Source organism: Stigmatopora nigra, chromosome 18 (genome assembly GCF_051989575.1).
Source record: "Stigmatopora nigra isolate UIUO_SnigA chromosome 18, RoL_Snig_1.1, whole genome shotgun sequence".
Taxonomy (NCBI): domain Eukaryota; kingdom Metazoa; phylum Chordata; class Actinopteri; order Syngnathiformes; family Syngnathidae; genus Stigmatopora; species Stigmatopora nigra.
Window position 1 is genome coordinate 3837706 of NC_135525.1, and position 20249 is coordinate 3857954.

Below are 20249 nucleotides of genomic sequence, written 5' to 3' on the forward strand. Positions count from 1 at the left end.
ATGTGTGCAAATGTGACAATGATTTACAGTGGAGAGTTTCTCTTTGTGACAGTGAGTGAATGCAAAAGTGTGCCACACTTCCGCTGTGACTAAAACAATTAATTTAATCCTAGTATTGGGCTTCAGTTTGCATTTGCATGACGCAACAATGGAGGAATTCAATGCTGAAAATCACAGAATAAAATCCAAAATGTTGCCCGTGGGTTCTTTTTCATTTTTTTAGGTTATACCATGCATCAGAATCAAATCCTCAAAGTAAGGGACTGCTATAATTATAATTTTAGTTTGTTTTATCGACTGATCTTTCATCTTTACCACCTATTGCCATGTAGTTCCAGGAGGCTATCTACACCCTGAACTGGTCACTTGCAAATTGCAGGAGATAAATTAGTTCCAATGTAAAAACAGATTTAGGACATCGCCTTGGGTGAGGTCACAGTCGACTACAAACAGTGCCGTGAAAAAGTATTTGCCCCTCCCTGATTTCTGTGTTTTTTGCATATTTATCACAGACAAAGGTTTCAGATAATCAAACCAATTTTAGTTTGATACAGAGACAACCCATGGAAAGGGAAAATGGATTTTCTATATGATTATTTCATTTACCAAGGCAGAAAAAATTACAAACCTGTGAAAAAGTAATGGAAATTGGGGGATTTAAATACCCAAGCTGTTCTATTGTAACTACCAGGGAAGATACATTTTTATGATTATAAGTAAGTGGAGTCAGTTGCAAAGGGGATGTAACACAATTTATCCTATGGGTTTCCATGCCAGTGCCCTAAAAAGTGAGAAAAAAACAATATTTGAAAGTAAAGTAAAGTGTTATGCTTGGCTGGCTTTAGTGGCGTAAACACTCTGAATTTTGAAATACAATCCATTTAATTTTCACCACCTTAACCTCATTTTTTCACTGCCCGGCGCAATTTTAGTTTGTAAATCAGAGCAGATGTTAAGCATCCAGCTGTTTGGATGCTTCGTAACGCCCAGTGACCTCACCTGTCCTGCCTCCCCAATGCTTATATAACCTCACACACACACACACACTAAACACATTCTCTATCAGACTGTATAATTTAACAGATCATACTTGAACAAGCTTGGAGAAGATGAGCTAACTACAAAACATGGCAATGTTAGTGAGGCAAAAATAACAAATGCTGTGTAAAAGAGAAAGAAAAGAAAAACAAAAAACAACTAAAACAAAGCAGACCAGTCAAAAATGATTTTGATGTTATATTGAATTGAATATGTATTCGCTTTTTCTCCTTTCCAGTGTTGTTAGCCTCAGCACCAGCAAAACAAGTTGTGCAAACCTCTTCAAAAAATAATGATGTTCCACTGTGAGTTATATTCAACCTGACTGCTTACTTGGTGTTTACCTCATTCTGACTTCATATCTTACTGACTGCTCACATCAGGATACATTGAGATAAAGGATGCATGGTCTTTCTGCCTCTTTCTGATAAGTAAAAAGATAGACCAAGAAGCTCTTTAAAATAATGTATAGACAACTTCTAAATCATAATACTCAGGAACCAATGACTAGTATGTGAAAGTTAGGTACAAGAAAGTGAAATAGTACTTAAAAAGAAGACTGAACAGCGAAAAAGAGGCTCAGTTCCCTCAACCATCGTAGGCAATTTGCAAGTCAAACAGATACAAACACAAGAACATTGTTGCATTGATTTAGGATTCAATTCACAGTCGTAGTTGCCTTGAGGCATAAGATGTTACAAAGAAGCTTTTAAAGAGCAAAGGTCTTTCACTCCTGCTTTACATCCTTTTTGCAGCGAGAGACGCAGTATTACTGTATTATTCTTTTGTGTTTGTGAAGTCAAATCAAAGGCAGCAGGTTCAACTGAACATACTAAGCTAAGTGTAAATAAATGCCCCTTTACTGACAAGTGCACAGAGACCTGTCTTTCTTATGTTTACAGAAGAAAATTTGTTTATACCAAGTATGATTCATAGAGGTGATTTTTTTGTTGTATTATTCATTTCTAGTTGGGAGGTTGAGTATACCGAAATACTCCTCTTATTGTTTACATCATAATATAATTATAATATATTTACACACTCTGGAAGAGAGATGAGAACTAACACATTGTACAGAATCAACAGCAACTTATGTATTATGGGAATAGAATTGTAACTGTGTTTAAAAGGTTTCTTTTATTAGGTGAATTAGTATCAATTAGCTGGGAATAACAAAAAAAAAGTGACACCGGACTGGTAGTGTTTTAAGAAAAGGGAAATGAATTTCATCATTTAAAATGCCATTTTAACCATCAAGATGCATTTGATCAACAATTTTTGAAGATGTTGTCCCTCTTCCAGACATGCCTCACCATATGGAGCCAAGCCTCAAAAGAGGTTCAAGAGTAAGTTTAACCATAGAGAGTTGAGTGGCAGATAAAAGCATAGAGTTTGGCTTTCCCAATGCCGACTACGAAAGAAGGATCCTGAAGCATGGAAAATCAAACCTATGGCAGCACAGCCGACATGTACAACTCAACCCCACGTGGGGAAGATGTAGGCTTCTTTGGTATCAATTGGGCATGGGCCTGAAAATAGTACTCGGTGGCATCTAGAACTAATCTGGGTAATGTGGACACGAGCTTGATCTGGAAAAATGTGAATTGGAAGAGTGCGTGCAAGATGTGAGAAATTCTGACAAGTTATTGCTGCCTCTCCAAAGATTCCATCCTCTAGAGATGTGGTTCGTATTCCATTTTGGAGTTCCCCATGTTGAGAGATGCTGAGCAGGTGGAAGTGAGCATACTTTTTTATTCCCACCTCAGTGCCTGTGCAATGTTGTTCCTCCCTTCATTTTTCTTATGTCCCGACTTTTGTTTGTACACATGCTAAAAGTAGAGATCGTACTAATTGAGCTGTGTCCACTCTCAACGATGGTAAGGTATGAACTGAGGGTCATAACAAAAAGAACAAGATCAGCGATACCAGCTGAGAGGGTGTTCTCCTTTGGAGATACATATGTTTAGAAGCTCAGTCATCAGGGAGGAGATTAGAGCCGAGCCACTCTTCCACATCAAGTGGCGCCAGCTGAGGTGGCTTCGGTGTCTGGTTAGGGTGACAGGAGAATGTTCTGGGAATGGCTGAGGACATACCGGAGAGAGGGAGTGTTCCTTCCAGCAAGGCTGGTTTCAGGGTCCCATTGGAAAAGCTGGATAGAATAATTAAAGATGGGAAAGTCTTATCTTTCCTTATAAAGCTGCTATTCCCACATCCTGATCATTGGAAGACAACAGATGGATGGTTGGCGGGACTATCATTTCAGAGAACAAAAGGATTTGTCTTTCTCCTCCATCTTCTGTAACACATTACTTGACAGTCTTGTTCCACTTTACTATATAATCTTCATTCAAAAGTTGGCCATGTTTGAAATATGGACCCAGAAGTTCATTATATTATTTACTACTAATTTATCTTCTGTAAATAAACAATACAAGTGTCCCATCCATGTGTATATGTTATATTTATCTGAACATGTCCTTTGTCCATTAAAACTGTGGTCGCATTGTTTGTGATGCATTAATACTTAGCAACTAAAGGAGCATAGGGATTTTTATGCAAAACTTTCTTGTTGGCATGAGTAACTTTCTCATTTGGATGGGTCAATTTCTTGTTTGGATGAGAACCCCTTTTTAGCTAATAACCCGTGAAACAGTATGTGGCTACATGGAGGATTGGTGTGGGGGGAGGGTGTAATATATTGTTTTACAACTAGAGCACCTCACCATTAAAAAATATTGATTTCCAAAGCCGAGAACTAGAATACCAATGGTGTTTTACCCCAATAAATGTGCACGATCTGAACACTACATACACATACAGTGATAATTTTGACATAAGACATTTTGTTTTGGAATTTCAAATCTATGTGTGGATAAAAATTAAACATCCACTGTTAGTCGAAGAATGGCTTTGGAAAACAAATGTTCATTTATAGAAACCACACTATATTATGAATTGACTCATGATAAATTAGAGCAAATCATTCATGCAAAGAAAGATCATCATCTAGTTTAATTGTGCAGATGAGCATGAAATTAACATGTTTCATAGATGATAGGAAGAATAGAAATACAACCTTGGATTTTAGAAAATAAATTGAATCATGTCCAGAAAATGCCATATTTTTTCTTTCTATACTGAACCGGTCAGTTACAGTAAAACATGACACTGACATTTCAAAATAAACCTTAAAAAACAGGACCAAGCTTTTAGATATTACCCTGCAATTCCCCATTTGGTGACACACAGGCTGTCTGATTTGTGAAGCCAAAATGGATGCGAATAAATCAGAGCTTGGCCAACATGGCTGCATACTAATCAATGTATTACCCAAGGGATAACTTTGGCTCCTGACTAATGGATATATGTGCGTGTGTGGGTGAGTGTGTGGGTTTGTGTATGAGCGTGCGTGCAGAGAAACGCTGTCCAGCACTTTAAATCACTTTCTTACTCTAATCAGTTCTGTGTTATGTGTGTTAGCATTGAATTTAATTGTGAAACACAAAGGCAGGAGTTCATAGGACTTGATGTGGAGGGTATTGAATCGGGAAACATTTCACCTGCATTGTTGGCTCACGGTATACAGATTTTCTTGGCGCAAAGCTGAGAGCCACACAAGGCTCTTCAGCATTTAGTAGGTAATGTATATTTTGTGTCCGGTTATGCAAAAGATAAACAAGTATATTACCTTTCTGAGGACCTCGGCCTAATGTCACAAAGCCAGAAGAGATGAAGTTGTGTAGGTCTGCACCCCCGCTGCTCCGTGCACTCTCCTTCCCATAGTGACCTATTAATACACAAGAGTTAATATGCATACACATCTTAAAGACTCAATCTGGATTTATCTGCTAGTCATTTGTTATTTTCAAGCCGTATTACAATTCAAAGGACGGTGTAATTATTTATATGCATTGTAGTCTACTGAATATTCTTTGTGATACAGATATTTTTCTCCATTTGTAAGTGTTTGTAAGAAAGATCATCAAGAGGTCTATGCAGGCTTTTTTTATGAATGAACTATTATCATTTTTGCATGAGAGGGAAATTGCATTTTATAGACTGTTAGGCATAGCACCAACAAAAAGAAAATTCGATCTTTATACAGTTTATATAGTTTCGGGCTTCTCTATATTTTAAATTGCTAATATTATGTATTGTCTTCTGTACAGAGATGTGTCCTTGTGTTGCTGTGAGTGCACCCATTTTCAAGTGAAGAGACACAAGTAAGCTCTGTGTTGGGGTGCAACTCATCTACCCAAAAAGCCACACCCAGATGTACATGGCAAGGATAACACTTGAATTGGTTGTCAACCAATCGTTAGGCACAAAGACAACCATTTACCACCTTCACAACAATGGACAATTCACCTAATTCACCTAAAATGTATCTTTTTGGAGAAAACTGGAGTACCACAGAAAAGCCACACAGGGGCAACAAGAAGAGGTAAGCACAAGGCTGGAAGGACGGACCCTCAAATTGAACCTTTGAATTCAAAACTGCTCGGTAATACCTGGTTAAGCCACATGCTGAACAGTCATCTACCGTGTACTAGATTGTCTGAAAAATAAAAAATAAAAGAGTAAAGCCATTCCGATGCAGTACTTTGTATGAAGAAATCCAAACATTGCTTATGTCATGTAGCTTGATTTTACTATTACATAGTGTCGTTGTGCTTTTAATGTTATTGATCTAACAGGTAAGTCTCATACTGTGACCAATGAGTGTCAAATTTTCTTTGTGGTTGAGGTCATTCATGCATAACTGTGATTTCTTTCTTTTGCAAAAATAAACACAAAACGCTGTTCAATAAAAACAAAGAGAGAAATCCTCCAATGTGATCAACAGATGAAAAAAATCCACTACATTTCATTTTGTAAAAATTTTTGTTCCAACCCAAATTGAAAAGCTTTCGAACAATTCAGCCACCCACGCCGATTATCTGCACAGGGTGAACTCAAATCTTCCCACCACAGTTATAAATGATGGTTTTAAAGTCAGTCTTGTGTGATGCTTTTTGTCATTCACATTTGTCACCCGAGTCATTGGTAGGCTACTCCATGACCCACTACATCAGCTCTTGAATGTGAAAGACTCTTCAAAAGGAATGCCCCTCATCCCTCCATTCGTGTTTCTATCTTATTAAGGTGAGGCGGCGTGGTGTGCCTGCGGCAAAAGGGGCTATGCACTCTGAATTCAATGTCCTTGCCACAAAGGAAATCACGATTTTCAGCTCAACAATGCCATGAAAATGACTATGCAGTGCATAAGGTGGGTGCATTATACTACATATAGTAATACTTAATCTGAATTCCACACAGGACACCACCAGCACTTTAATACTTTCGGGACCGTAACAATGGTCATTTTCCATACCAGTTATCCTCACAAGTGTCACAGGGTAGGCTATCCCAGCTATATATAGGGCGCCGTTCAAAGCGGCTGCTTGTTGCAATAGCTCCCTAAACCCTCACTCGAATTCTGTGTTTGTACAGCTTTTTTACGGATTTTTATCCTTTATTTTATGTTTTTATTGTCTCTTAAGACTTTAGTTGTTACTTCACTTTATATATTATATTCGATACTTTAATGTTTTGGGACTTTACTTTCAAGACTCTACTCCAAGACTCAAGCTGTGCGAGAGGCAGTCTTTGATCTACTAGTTTAGTCCATCTTTTCAAATTCAAATTTCAAAATTTTGGAGACTATGTTGACCCACCCAGCCATGCCTACGCTGCTTTACACGAGGGATCAACTGTTAGCGCTACGCAATACCGGGATTCCCCTGGACTTGGACCTCCCCGCTGAGTTAAAGAGGAAGAGAAGAGGATGCAGAGCCGGACGAAAATGTCAGGAGAAAAAGCGACGCTTCAGACCCAGCATTCCATCTATTATAATGGGGAACGTAAGATCTCTCCCCAACAAGATGGAAGAGCTAACGGCGCTGACCAAACAACAAGGACAATATCGGAGCGCCTGCATTATCTGCTTCACGGAGACCTGGCTGGATGAGCGAATACCAGACTCTCTAATCTCCTTGGATGGCTTTCAGCTGGTGAGGGCGGACAGGGACCCTGAGGAGAGCGGTAGGAAGAAAGGTGGGGGACTAGCTGTCTTTATTAACAGTAGATGGTGCAGTCCTGGGCATATTACTGTGAAGGAGCAATTTTGCTCTCGAAATATCGAGCTAGTAGCTGTTAGCATCAGGCCGTTTTACATCCCCCGGGAGTTCTCGCACGTCATCATAATAACTGTGTATATACCTCCCTCGGCCGATGCGGCAGTGGCTCGTGAGCTGCTCCACACTACTCTGTCCCGGCTACAGACGTCACACCCCCAGTCTCTCCTTCTTATCTCCGGTGATTTTAACCATGCTCCCTTGACTTCGACTCTCCCCACCTTCACTCAGTATGTGAAGTGCTGCACCAGGGAACAAAAAACTCTGGACCTGCTGTATGCCAACACAAAGGAGGCATACAGCTCAGCCCCCCTTCCCCCACTGGGCCGCTCAGACCACAACCTGGTCCATCTGATCCCCACCTACATCCCTATGGTGAGGAAAATAAAACCTACCACGAGGATCATACAAAGATGGACCGAGGAGACCAGCATGGTACTGAGGGACTGTTTTGAGACAACCGACTGGGAGGTGCTGTGCAAACCACATGGGGAAGACATCGACAGCTTGACCCACTGCATCACAGATTACATCAACTTCTGTGTGGAGAACATCGTACCCTCCAAGAAGGTCCGTTGTTACTCCAACAATAAGCCGTGGGTCACCAGGGATCTAAGGGCCCTCCTGAACAAGAAGAAGAGGGCTTTTAGGTCTGGGGAGAAGGAGAGTCTCAAAACGGTCCAGAAGGAGCTGAAGAGAGAGATAAGGAGGGGAAAGACCAGCTACAGGAGGAGGCTAGAGAAGCAACTCCAAAGAGGCAACACCAAAGAGGTCTGGAGGAGCTTGAGGACCATCTCGGGCCATGGAGGCAACAGTGGGAAAGGCCCGGAGTCCGGAGACGGGGAGTGGGCCAACGAACTGAATCAGTTCTTTAACAGATTCAGCCCTGCCCCTGCTCCCCTGACCCCCCAGACCAGAAGCAACTCTACCCCCTCGTTCTCCTCTTCCTCCCCCTCTTCCTCCCCCTCTTCCACCGGTCTCTGCATCACTGTCGATCAGGTGACAAAACAACTAAAGAAGATCGAGGCAAGGAAGGCTACCGGTCCGGACGGCCTCAGCTCCAGACTACTGAGAGAGTGTGCGGATCAGCTTGGCACAGTGATTCTGCATATTTTCAACCTCAGCCTCAGTCTGCAGAAGGTCCCAACCTTGTGGAAAACTTCCTGCGTGGTCCCAGTCCCAAAGACTGCGAACGCCAGTGAGCCAAACCACTTCAGGCCGGTAGCACTAACCTCTCACCTGATCAAGACACTGGAGAGGATCATCCTCAACCACCTGAGCCCCCTGATGAATGCAGAGCTGGACCCTCTGCAGTTCGCCTATCGTCCAGGCATTGGTGTGGAAGATGCTACCACCTACCTGATGCACAGGTCTCTTTCACACCTGGAGAACTCGGGAAGCACGGTGAGAATGATGTTTTTTGACCTCTCCAGCGCATTCAACACCATTCAGCCGGTCCTTCTGAGAGGGAAACTGGAGGTGGCTGGAGTAAGGAACCACCTGGCTGCATGGATCATCGACTTCCTCACCAACAGACCACAATATGTGAGACTCCAGGACTGTACGTCTGATGTGGTAACTTGCAGCACGGGGGCCCCACAAGGCACAGTGCTTTCCCCACTCCTCTTCTCCCTCTACACGTCAGACATTAAACATAATACAGACACCTGCCACCTCCAGAAATTCTCCGACGACACCGCCATTGTTGGACGAGTGACTGACGGGAACGACCTGGAGTACAGGGGAGTCATCACAGCCTTTGTCGACTGGTGTAGGCAAAACCACCTGCACATCAACACCAGTAAGACAAAGGAAATGGTCGTTGACTTTCGGAGGACACCTCAACAGACCACTCAGGTGAACATCCAGGGTAAAGACATTGAAATCGTGGACAACTTGAAGTATCTGGGTGTTCACCTCAACAGTAGACTAGACTGGTCCACAAACATAGATGCCCTGTACAGAAGGGGCCAGAGCCGCCTCTACCTGTTGAGGAGCCTACGGTCCTTTGGTGTGTGCAGGTCACTGTTGAGGACCTTCTATGACACTGTGGTGGCATCTACTGTGTTTTATGCAGTGGTCTGTTGGGGAAGTGGGAGCACGGAGAGGGACAGGAACAGGCTGAACAAGCTGATCAGGAGGGCCAGCTCTGTTCTGGGCTGTCCTTTGGACTCTGTGGAGGAAGTGGGAGAGCGGAGGATGCTGACCAGGATGAGGTCCATCATGGACAGCACCTCCCACCCCCTGCATGAGTCTGTGGAGTCCCTCCAAAGCTCTTTCAGCAATAGACTGCTACACCCTCATTGCAGGAAGGAGCGCTTCCGCAGATCCTTCCTCCCATCAGCCGTCAGGCTCTTTAACTCAAAAAAGGCTGTGGGTTAGGACCTCCCGAATTTCGGATACAGTGTAGATGTGCTTGTATATATATGTATGTGTATGTATATATATATATCTCACCAACACAGTTACCTATTTATATATTTATTCATGTATTTATTTATTAACTTACTATTAAGTACCCATTTGTGTATAATGCCTTTTCTATTCCTGCATCCTCACCCTCTTCCTATTGCAACAAAGAAATTTCCCGATTACGGGATGAATAAAGTTATCCAATCCAATCCAATGTAAGCAGGGAATACCCTGAATTGGTTGTCAGCCAGAGGAAGGGAAGAAGGAGACGAACAAGCATTCACGCTCACAATCAATTTAGGCTGCTCAACTAGCCTACCTTGCATGTTTTGGGATGTGGTAGAAAACGGATTCGGGTACAGGGAGAACATGCAAACTCCACACAGGAAGGTTGTAACCTACCAGGGATGAAATTCTCACAATCTCAGATGCAGACATGCGAACAAATTATGGAGGCTTGTGCACAAATTGGAAAAGTGTCTGTCAGTGCAAAAAAAAATGGCACTGGGCCTTTTTTTGGCAGCACCATGGAAAATATACAAGAACTTTTCTCAAATAACAAATATGGGACCAGTGTTTTTATTTTATTGCGACTTAAGTAAAGAGATGAAACTAAAAACTTTCAGCATAAGCAAGCAGAACATTTCATCTCTTTGCATACAAGCGAGTAAAGCAATGAGGGATACAAGGGAGAGGGAAAAAATGATAAATCATTGCCTCTGGACGGCGCTAAATAAATCAACTTCAGTTCAGAGAACTGCCAACCAAACTGCATTACTTGGAGAAGTGATTATTGTTTAGTTTACCTGTAGGCAAAGTTCTTTTATAGGTATCTACTTCTTATTTTCAAAGACACACTTCAGACACCATGGCAAATATCGAGACATCTGGAGAAATTTCATCTGATCGAAATGAAGTGCTGTGTGGCCATAATCACTACTGTTACAGTTGAAGGAAAACGTAGGAAGGTTGTAGATCTAAAATATCAACTGTGAAGCATGAAGCTGGTAGCAAAGTGTTTGGAGGCGACTTTGCTTTAACGGGAATTGGAGTTCAGAAAATAAATAGCATAATGAAAAAAATACTTTATATGGAAATTTCAATGTAAGATCTCAGTTAGGAAGCTGAAGCCTGGACGGTAATGCTCTTCCATATGGATGATGACCCGAACCATCAAGTCAAAATTGTCAAAAACTGGCTTAAGGACAATAAAGTCAATATCGTGGCGTAGCCATCACCATTTCCTGATCGAAATCCTGCAAGTCTCAAGGACCAGCAAATAACTGTATTAATATTTTTTGGTCAACCTAGTATGTATTCTCAAACTAAACTCATAAAAATGTTTCAATGTGCAGGTTTGCATCCTTAAAATTTGTTAAGACCATTTACTTCCACGGTACCATTCACCTCCATTCTACTTAGATGCACACAATGTATGTATTGTATAACATATTAAAAATGTTTTCAACATATTTCATTATTTTAAATTGAGCGGGATATGTCTCAATTTGGCCCCTAACAACTCATGTGCTAGCAATTCCAGAGGTGTACTGTGTCAGTTGTCTCTGGAAGGGTACCAAAAACATTTGACTCAAGTCATGCAGTTCAAAGTCAATGCTTTTAAACACTAAGGGAATGGTTATTAGCCTACGTTTAGAGAAAGTAATATAAAAAAATAAAAAAATAAATTGTACTCTGATCATTTACCACTTCACGGCTTCAACATTCGTAGCATCAGTACATTGCTTTTTTTATCATGAGTATTGAAAAAAAAGTTTATTAAGATGTCAAAATCCATTCTGAAACGGAAAACAGGGGATAAAAAAAATTGGCAGAAGTCACAGGTCCACTTCTTCGGTGCTGAATTGGGTGGCACTCAGTGCTGAAGAAGAAGAATTTTGCATCACATTTGCGCACATCACCTGTAGAGAAAGACTATTTTTATGGGTCGCCATTGTAAATACCTCCTGAATATTGACACTTTTTGATATGCTACAGGCCTAGCACATCTTTGCAGTATAAATTAACCTACACTTTGGAGGGTTTTTTTCATAATTCAGCTGGTAGGAAACATGCTAATGTTAATGGGTTTTGCCTTACGATTAAGAGAGAGACACACGGGAAGTGAACAATGTTCCCCTCTGGAGATATATGCATGTTCTTTGGACGCGAGAGCTGAATTTAATTTTAAAAAACTAACTGTACGAAACAAAAACTCAGTTCTGAGGCATGTGGAATACATTAACATCTTTGCCTTGGTTATTGCACAAGGTTTAAATTTAGTGTAACAAAATTATATATATCTTATTTTTAAGTCACTGTGTATAGTAATCTAAGTTAATTTGAGTTAAATTTAAAGTTTATGTTATGAGCACGTCCGTTAAATCGTTTTCCTGTCCTTTCTCTCTCTGTCTCGTCCACGTTTCTCTGTCTGCACTGAGTAATGTCACATTTTAGTATTGAAGGTCATAACCATTAGATAGGTATTTGTTATTTTGTGAGTAGGTGGTGAAGTAGAACCAATAAAAAAAATTCATTGAAATGTGTGGGTTTTTTGTCTTTATTTAAGAGGTTTGGAGCGAATACATTTTTATTTACTTAATTTCTATGGGAAAATTTGATTTAAATTGTATTCTATTTTCTCTACACTCAATTAAAAAATATCAATTAAAACATTTACTGTTTTACATGAAACACCATGTCACTGTAACATGTTGCAGTGGTTTCACTTTGTTTTTTCTATTAAATTCATGTATAAGATATATGAGATATATCTACACTGCAAAAAAAAAAGTCCAAATAAGAATCTTGTAAGACCTTTCACATGACCCCTATGCTCATTTCTCCTCTCGTAGCTTTCTGCTTGGTTGGCATCCGCACCATGCACCAGGCTTGCCTCTTAATTCACATGTTCCTCACCTCTGATTGCATATATTTACACTCTGGCTCTTTCATTCGAGGTATTTGAAGTGAGACGCCTGGTTTGGGGCTTTGTATGTAGTTTATACTGCTGTACACACAGTGTAGGAAGGGTCAGATTGGCAAAAGCGGATCTAGTCTGGTGAATCCACACCACATCTACACCCCTTTTAATGCACCACATACTCTTTGTCACAGTTGACACTCATTCATTTGACAGTGGTCTGTCCCCTGCTGAGCCAAAGGGAATGTTGGGTTTTACTGCATTGTTTGGCTTCCATGGAGGGCATGGGTGAGCTGGTGGATGCAGCCTTGGGATGTGAGGTCAAGCACTCGCTCGATTCACAAAGGCTATTTGGAGGTGACTAGGATGGTCAGAAAATCACCCTGGAGTCATAGCTGGAATAGGCTCCAGCACTTACTGTGACACTTGTGAAGATAAGCAGTCCGAAAAAATGAATGAATGTCTGATATCAAAGCAAGTATCTGTGGAGATCAGATACTGTCTGCCCATGTCCTGAACAAGTATGCCAAAATTGCCTTGAGAAGGCTTATCATTCAAACTGACATTCTGCTAACCACCATTTTATCATTCCACTGGGTTTATCTTCAAGGACACACCCTCCGATGTCAGAACGCCCACCTTGGCACAGAACACTATCCAATTCTAATAAAGACACAGAAAGCCTTGCGCTTGCATGCAAATCAAAATTTTCCACTCCTGCCGTAAACAAAATGAAGCCCAAAAAATTGACTGTTGTTGTATGTATATTGACAGATAAAAATCAGTCTGAGGATGAGAAACAATTACTTGACTCCAGACTTAGCCCCTTAAATTTCAAATGACCGTTTTTGCCCAACTATAAACTGCAACATTTTCACTTGCTGCTTTAAGAAATATTTTAAACAAATTCACGTATTCACTATCCTCTTTATGAATAGTGGTATCAAATCTAACTGTTCTAGAGACTCTTTTATTTACTGTGTGCCTGCAAAGCCTTGAGTTCCATCCTGTCTGACACTGCGAAGCTACGTTACCTTGCCACCCTGTAATTATCTGCTGTTGCCGACTCCCCTTCCCCTCTGTTGCGCTCACACCCTCTTGCACAAATGCGATGATTATAGGATGTTAACATTGGAGACTATGCAGCTAAAAGGTTGAGCATTGTGGCAGCTCTATGGGTGGAAAGGCTCCACCTAATGAAATGTAACATAATCCAATAAAAACAGGGCGGCTCAGTCGTGGAGTTGTTACACGTCCGGCTCATAGTTCTGAGATCAAGGGTACAATCTGTGGTGGGTTCCAACCTTCCAGTGTGCATGATATTCATGTGTCCATGTGGGATTTCTCTGGGTACTCTACTACCATTCACACTCACAATCAAACCGCAACTAGCAGGAATTGAGCCCGAGCCTCTCTGTATTGAAGTCAGATGAGTGAACCACAACACCAATAAGTGACGTATGAATATTTTTGTTTTAAACTCACAATGTTAGGAAAGAGGTTGACAAATGTCATCCTGCTGGATTTTGCTTCCCAATTAAATTTGTCCAACAACCATACTGTAGGAATTTACTTATAGATGCCTGCAAGGGTTTTAGTGCATTATATTAGATACAATGATGAGCTCTTACCATGGTTGGATTTGGAGCTGTGGACAGGAGTGTAGTGGTTCTTGGATGACGTTCTGACTGGTGTATTATCTTTGGATGAGCCATTCATCGCTGCAAAGTTCTCGCAGTCATATTGAGAAATAGGAATGGGCCCCTGTTGCCTTAGAATGTCAGCAAGAGCTCTGAAAATCAAAAGTCAAGATCAAAGGCTGTACTTCAGCCAATTTTGCATTCAGATTTAAAATTGAGGCAACAAGAAATATATTCCATGCACAGTGATAGTTATTAGCAAACTGTTAAGGCAGAGTCGCACTATTAATTTGGTCTGTGATGTTTTGTTTTGTGTTTTTTCTATCTTAAAAAGATGATAAATGGGAAACAACATTTCATGTGTGAGCATCCCGTCTAATTAGGTTGAATTGGAATGTTTTTTAGACCGCACCAGGTGCACATGAAATCCTCAAGAGGGAGCGAGGAAAGGAAGCAGAGGCAACTACGATGAAAGAAAGTTCAAAAAGTGTTTGTTTGGTGTTTTTGGCATTGCTTTTTATAGGGAAATCAAACTACTTTTGCATGGCTGCACCGGCTCAAAGCTTTAGTATATCAAATATGTCTTTGGCGTAACCTTTTAAAAGAATATTTCCGCTCCCCTTATGTTCCTATTTTTGATTCGGTGTGCATTGGTGCATGCATGTCATACGACCTTGGTACAGCCCCAACATTAACACTATCCATTATTCACAGTCTTAAGAATTGCTTAAGTGTTGAATAATGCATAAAACCATTCAATCTTGAGGAAATAATGTGTGTCAGCATTTGTTTCCAGATGTGGGTGCAGTCTGCAGCCCACTCATGTACGATAACTCTCACATGGTAAAGTCGCAGGAGAAAAAAGGAGCCAACTGAGGAGATCAAATGTGGTCAGGCGGCAGCCATATATCGCATCTCTGCTAAACATTTTCGTCATATATATATATATATATATATATATATATATATATATATATATATATATATATATATATATATATATATATATATATATATATATATATATATATATATATATATATATATATATATATATATATATATATATATATATATATATATATATATATATATATATATATATATATATATATATATATATATATATATATATATATATATATATATATATATATATATATATATATATATATATATATATATATATATATATATATATATATATATATATATATATATATATATATATATATATATATATATATATATATATATATATATATATATATATATATATATATATATATATATATATATATATATATATATATATATATATATATATATATATATATATATATATATATATATATATATATATATATATATATATATAATCTTTGTATTCAGGCAGCAATCCAAAGGTAATGGCAGTTTTAGGGTAGGGTGAAGGCAGGAGATTTGACGACTGGTTTTCTACTTGAGTCAATATGTGGCCCCTTGGTGGGAATGCAGCACAGTATTTGACTGCAGTGCAAACTACCAAAGTCCTGTGCACACACATGCGCGCACACATTCAGAGAGAACTGTCTGAGTAATGAGCTTCTTTTGACTCTGTAATTATTTCATGCTTCCATTCTGACACACATCTCTTAGGAGGGAACATCTGCTAATAGAATCCAATATGAAAGGTCCATGTCACTTGGCTGAAAATCAATCATTTAATCATTTTACACCCATCTCAAGATTGGATTTTTGTTATATTACGGCACTCCAAATTATTTTGTAGAATGACTTTGTAACATGAGTCTTTAGATATTAATTCCAATGCTATACATCTGGAACAGCGTTGTGTCATTTTAATTGACCTTTTCCATTTTAGCTTGTTTTTGGGGGGTTTACAAAGTCGGAGAAAATATTTACCTTTTGGAGGGGGAAATATATTCTTAAGATTGCAATTAGTCTGGTGGATTTTTGCCCTTTGCACTTGCATTATAATTTGAGTGCCATGTAAATGGGTGGATTTTGCGAAGGTGAATCATGAGAATATCCACAGGGTTCATGCTGTAACATTACTGTTATTATTGTATTTTAATTAACATTACTGCTGTTGTTTTTTCATTGATATTATATATCATTAAATACATAAATCTTTTAGTGCATTGAACACTGTTAAGGAATACAGTTATATACACAGACTAGAACCACAATAATGGACATGCGGCCAATGACGTGAATTCTGTCATTCTAGAATTTAGAGTGGATAACCTTATTGGTTGTGGTGCAAAGGGTCATAATGCTTTATGTGACAACATATTATTTCCAACCAAAAGTATCTCTTACCTGTGTATATTCATCTCTTGGGGTGGTTCTGTGGCTTTATCATAAGCAACTTTGGCCGAAACTCCCATTACTATGATGAAGGCTATGATCCCACAGGTGATATAGACTGCCGCGTTTGTCTGGTCTATGCCGTCAAAAGACTCCCCCGTCGGTACTGGGGACGGCGCGGCCGTCACCACCCAGAGTGGCGATTGGTAGTTCTTGCACGCTTTTTGGTCCAGTCTGTCTTTCTTATACTCGCAGCAAAAGCGCAGATAGCACGTCCCGCAACAAAAGCGGTGGGCTGTGTTGTTACATTCGAACATTTTGTCATATTGCCCGCTGACATCGTAATAACCCAGGCAAGTGTCGTGGTTGCTGGCCGGTGCCGGCTGCGGTGTCTTCGGCAGCGGAGCGAGCGTGGGCGCTGCTGTGGCTTTGGGTGCCTTCCTGGTCGTCTGTTTGGGCTTTTTGCCCCCCGCGGCTGCGCTCAGCAAGCTCAGTGGATCCAGATAAATTAGAAGTAACAGAAGATGCTTTATCCCCATGGTGCGCGGTACAAAGGAAGTCTTAGAATTTTGGAAAGGCAACTCTAAACAAGCTTTGTCAAAGGATCAGTCCTACGTAAGTTTTGCCTTCGAGTGTTCTTCTATTCGCTCAGTCCCGGGTGCAGCCTTCATGCTGAATTAAAGTCTGGATATATTGCCATCAAGGGCACATCACAGCTGTCATTGCTCGAGAACAGAACTAAAGCCCGCAGCAGCCCATGACGCGAGGGCGGGGGGACAACCGCATATCCCGAGCAGGAGTCACGCTACTGGAAGACGGAGCTTGGAGGATTCGCTGTCCAGGGTCCTGACGGCTGATGCTCAGGTCCGTTCTGTTCGAGTCAATGTTAGACTGGAAACATAAGTAGAGCTCATTTGGTATGATCACTACGTCAGCAGCACGTCATGCATTATTTAATATACTATTAGGCATCCGACTAACTTGGTATATTAGAGGCTAGAGCTGCTCTATGCTCTATTCCAGTCTATGCACACACATTCTAATACACATAAATCAAAATAGATTATATTTTCAATAATTTATCATTTAGTTAAATCATTCAAAAGAATCATTGATTTTATTTTACTACACATAAACTGTGGTTGTAGAAATCCAGCCTACCTCTTCCTAAAGACCCGTTGGGATTCCCTCTCTCACTGTCTGGTTCCGCTAAAATAAAGCAAACTGGCAGAGCTGTGAAAAAGACCACCTCTCGTTTTCTCTCTTTTGCTCTCTGTCTTTCTCTCTATCACTCTCCCACTTCAATCTCTCTCCCTCTTTCTTTCCCTCCCACTTCACTCTCTCTCTCTCTCTCTCTCTCTCTCTCTCTCTCTCTCTCTCTCTCTCTCTCTCTCTCTCTCTCTCTCTCTCTCTCTCTCATTCCCCCTCAATTGTCTCTTACATGACTGTGCTGGCGTCAGAACCCAGTCAAGTATCGGCAAATTTCACACCATCACCCAGAATCCAACTATCCTGCAGTAAAGCACCAACATCCATTTTAGCAAGCCATCTTATTCAAACTGAGAAAATTAAAAGGATATTTGTCACGGTTGCTGACTTTCCGCTTCAAGCCTACTTTGCATGGCATAACATGGCTGTCTATTTGTGATCTTCCTCGACCTTTTTGGGAAGGCAGACATCATTATCACTCAGCCCCACACCTCTATACATGCATCATTTGCAGTATGAATCCATAATTGACTGCTCTTTATATCTGGTCTGCAGCCAAATCACAGCACCTATGGTATAATATGTAGAGATGATGGGGCAATATTGAAATGAATTTCAACACTGTTGCACTGAAAACATTATGCTCATCTTGAGTGACAACACACATAACAGCCACAGTGTTGCGGTTTTCTCTAGTGAATGATAAGCTTGGGCTATGAAGTTATAGTTTTATTTGTAATTTTTTTATTAATGGTAGTTCTGCATAAATCTTTTGTAGCCAGACTCATGACAAGGTTTAATCTTTATTGCCACTATTTGTGTGACAATGGAACATCACATTGCAGAAAGAATTTGAGTAAAAGTTTAGTGTGCACAAATTCATTGCAATTCGGCAATAGGAATACAATGTTGTGCTGCATCCTATGTAGTGTAGGAAGAATGGGAAAAGCACAAGGACTTAATGTGAAAGTAGTCCAGGGAGAAATGTAATTAACAAAAACATTTTCATTCATTTTAAATGGCAATGTGCTGTAATAGTCATAATATTGAATACCTGTGCGTCTCCTCGTGCCCTGTGTTTGGCGAGCCACCAATTCAGTGTCCCCCACCCGGTGTCCAAAATCAGCTGGGATAAGCTCCAGCACCCCGTGTGACCCTTGTGATGATAAGCGGTTCAGAAAATGAATGAAAGAAAGAATTGTCTGTTGGTATAAATATGAAAGTTTTGTGTCTATTGTTACGGCTGGCAGCCTGGACACACACTATTTAGGAGGGGGTGGTTTCTTTTCCTCTACAGGTACATGGAGCTGTGGCTCCACCCCTGTGACAAAGCCCTGCCCAGGCCAACACAGCTGTGACTACTTTCCCATCATTTCTCCTCCAATCAAGATTCACTTCCTACCCTTATTTAAACCTTTTTTATTTGTCAGTTCTGGCTGAATTGCTGACTTGGTTTCTCTTGATTCCTGACTTTGACTCCCATGGCTGCCTGTGATTGTAACTGCTGAGGCAGTTTAGTCCTTTCTTTTCTTAGAATGCACATGGTTTAGTGCAAAGTAAAGTTTAATTGTCCTCGCTTCACCTGGTAATGTGAGTATGTTACTCCTTGTTATATTTCGTATTTATGTTGGCTAAGATAATGATTTTGGGTTACATAGGGGGACTTGAGATAAGTTTAGACACCCCGCGGTGTACATATAGTTTGTTGCATTTAGACAAGTAGTTATTCTCCTGTCTAGACTTTGATTACATCAGTTCTGACAGTGGCACCCTTTGGCCTTATTTCCTGTATTTTGTGGGTGTTTATTTGAACACCTGTCTGGGAGGGTGTTTTTTACCGTGTTTATTAAAGGGTGCCACTTGAATATCTCTTGCTTCCTCTATGTTATCCCGTAGTCCGGGTTTTTGTGGACTTTGTTGAAAATAAAATAGCACTGAAGGCTACTTGCATTGTTTGTCTGGACTCATCATTGACCGAACCCCTCTGCTGTGGTAGTTGCAACTCTCTGGTATATCTTACCCCAGGGGGAGTAGAAACATCTATCATTGTATGTTGTGATAGGCTGTCACCAGTTCAAAGTGGATCCTTCTTTCAGTCTAAAGTCAAATGGGATAAGTTCAATCACCACAAGTGATGCTTGTGAGGTTAAGCGGCATTGATATTAAATGAATGATATCTCTGATCAACACGAGAATATAAGTGCATGACTGTACATTGTTTTAACTTCTCACTTTCTGGTGACTAAAAAATGTTTCTATTGGATTTCTTTTTTAATATTCGACTGAACAACACCTTTTGATGCTCTGAACCCAAATAGTCTGTATAAAAAAATTGACACCAGTGTTGTTTTGTGTGTGCATACGATAGAGTAAAAAGAAAAATGTCTATGACAAACAAGCAAACTGACAAATAGAAAAGCCCACACCATTTCTTGGCAGATGATATAATCGAGCTTCTGCAAGTAACTGCAACAACACTAGAAGAGTATAGTGTATTCCACTTATAATCAACACAATGAGACACCATCACACTAAAGG

The 20249-nt window shown here is 40.2% G+C and overlaps 1 protein-coding gene across 12 annotated transcripts in view; it reads right to left on the minus strand.

Moving 5' to 3' along the window:
- shisa6b (shisa family member 6b) overlaps positions 1 to 17800 on the minus strand; it is a 55200-nt gene extending 37400 nt beyond the window's left edge. For all 12 annotated transcript variants that reach the window (XM_077739641.1, XM_077739634.1, XM_077739632.1 and 9 more), the window contains exons 1-4: positions 17664 to 17800; positions 16515 to 17393; positions 14181 to 14341; positions 4727 to 4825 (exon numbers count right to left, since the gene is read on the minus strand). In XM_077739641.1, the coding sequence (XP_077595767.1) occupies positions 4727 to 4825; positions 14181 to 14341; positions 16515 to 17041 (787 nt within the window). In that variant the 5' untranslated portion in view covers positions 17042 to 17393; positions 17664 to 17800. The remainder of the gene's footprint in view (positions 1 to 4726; positions 4826 to 14180; positions 14342 to 16514; positions 17394 to 17663) is intronic.
- Between the last annotated feature and the right edge of the window lie 2449 nt (positions 17801 to 20249).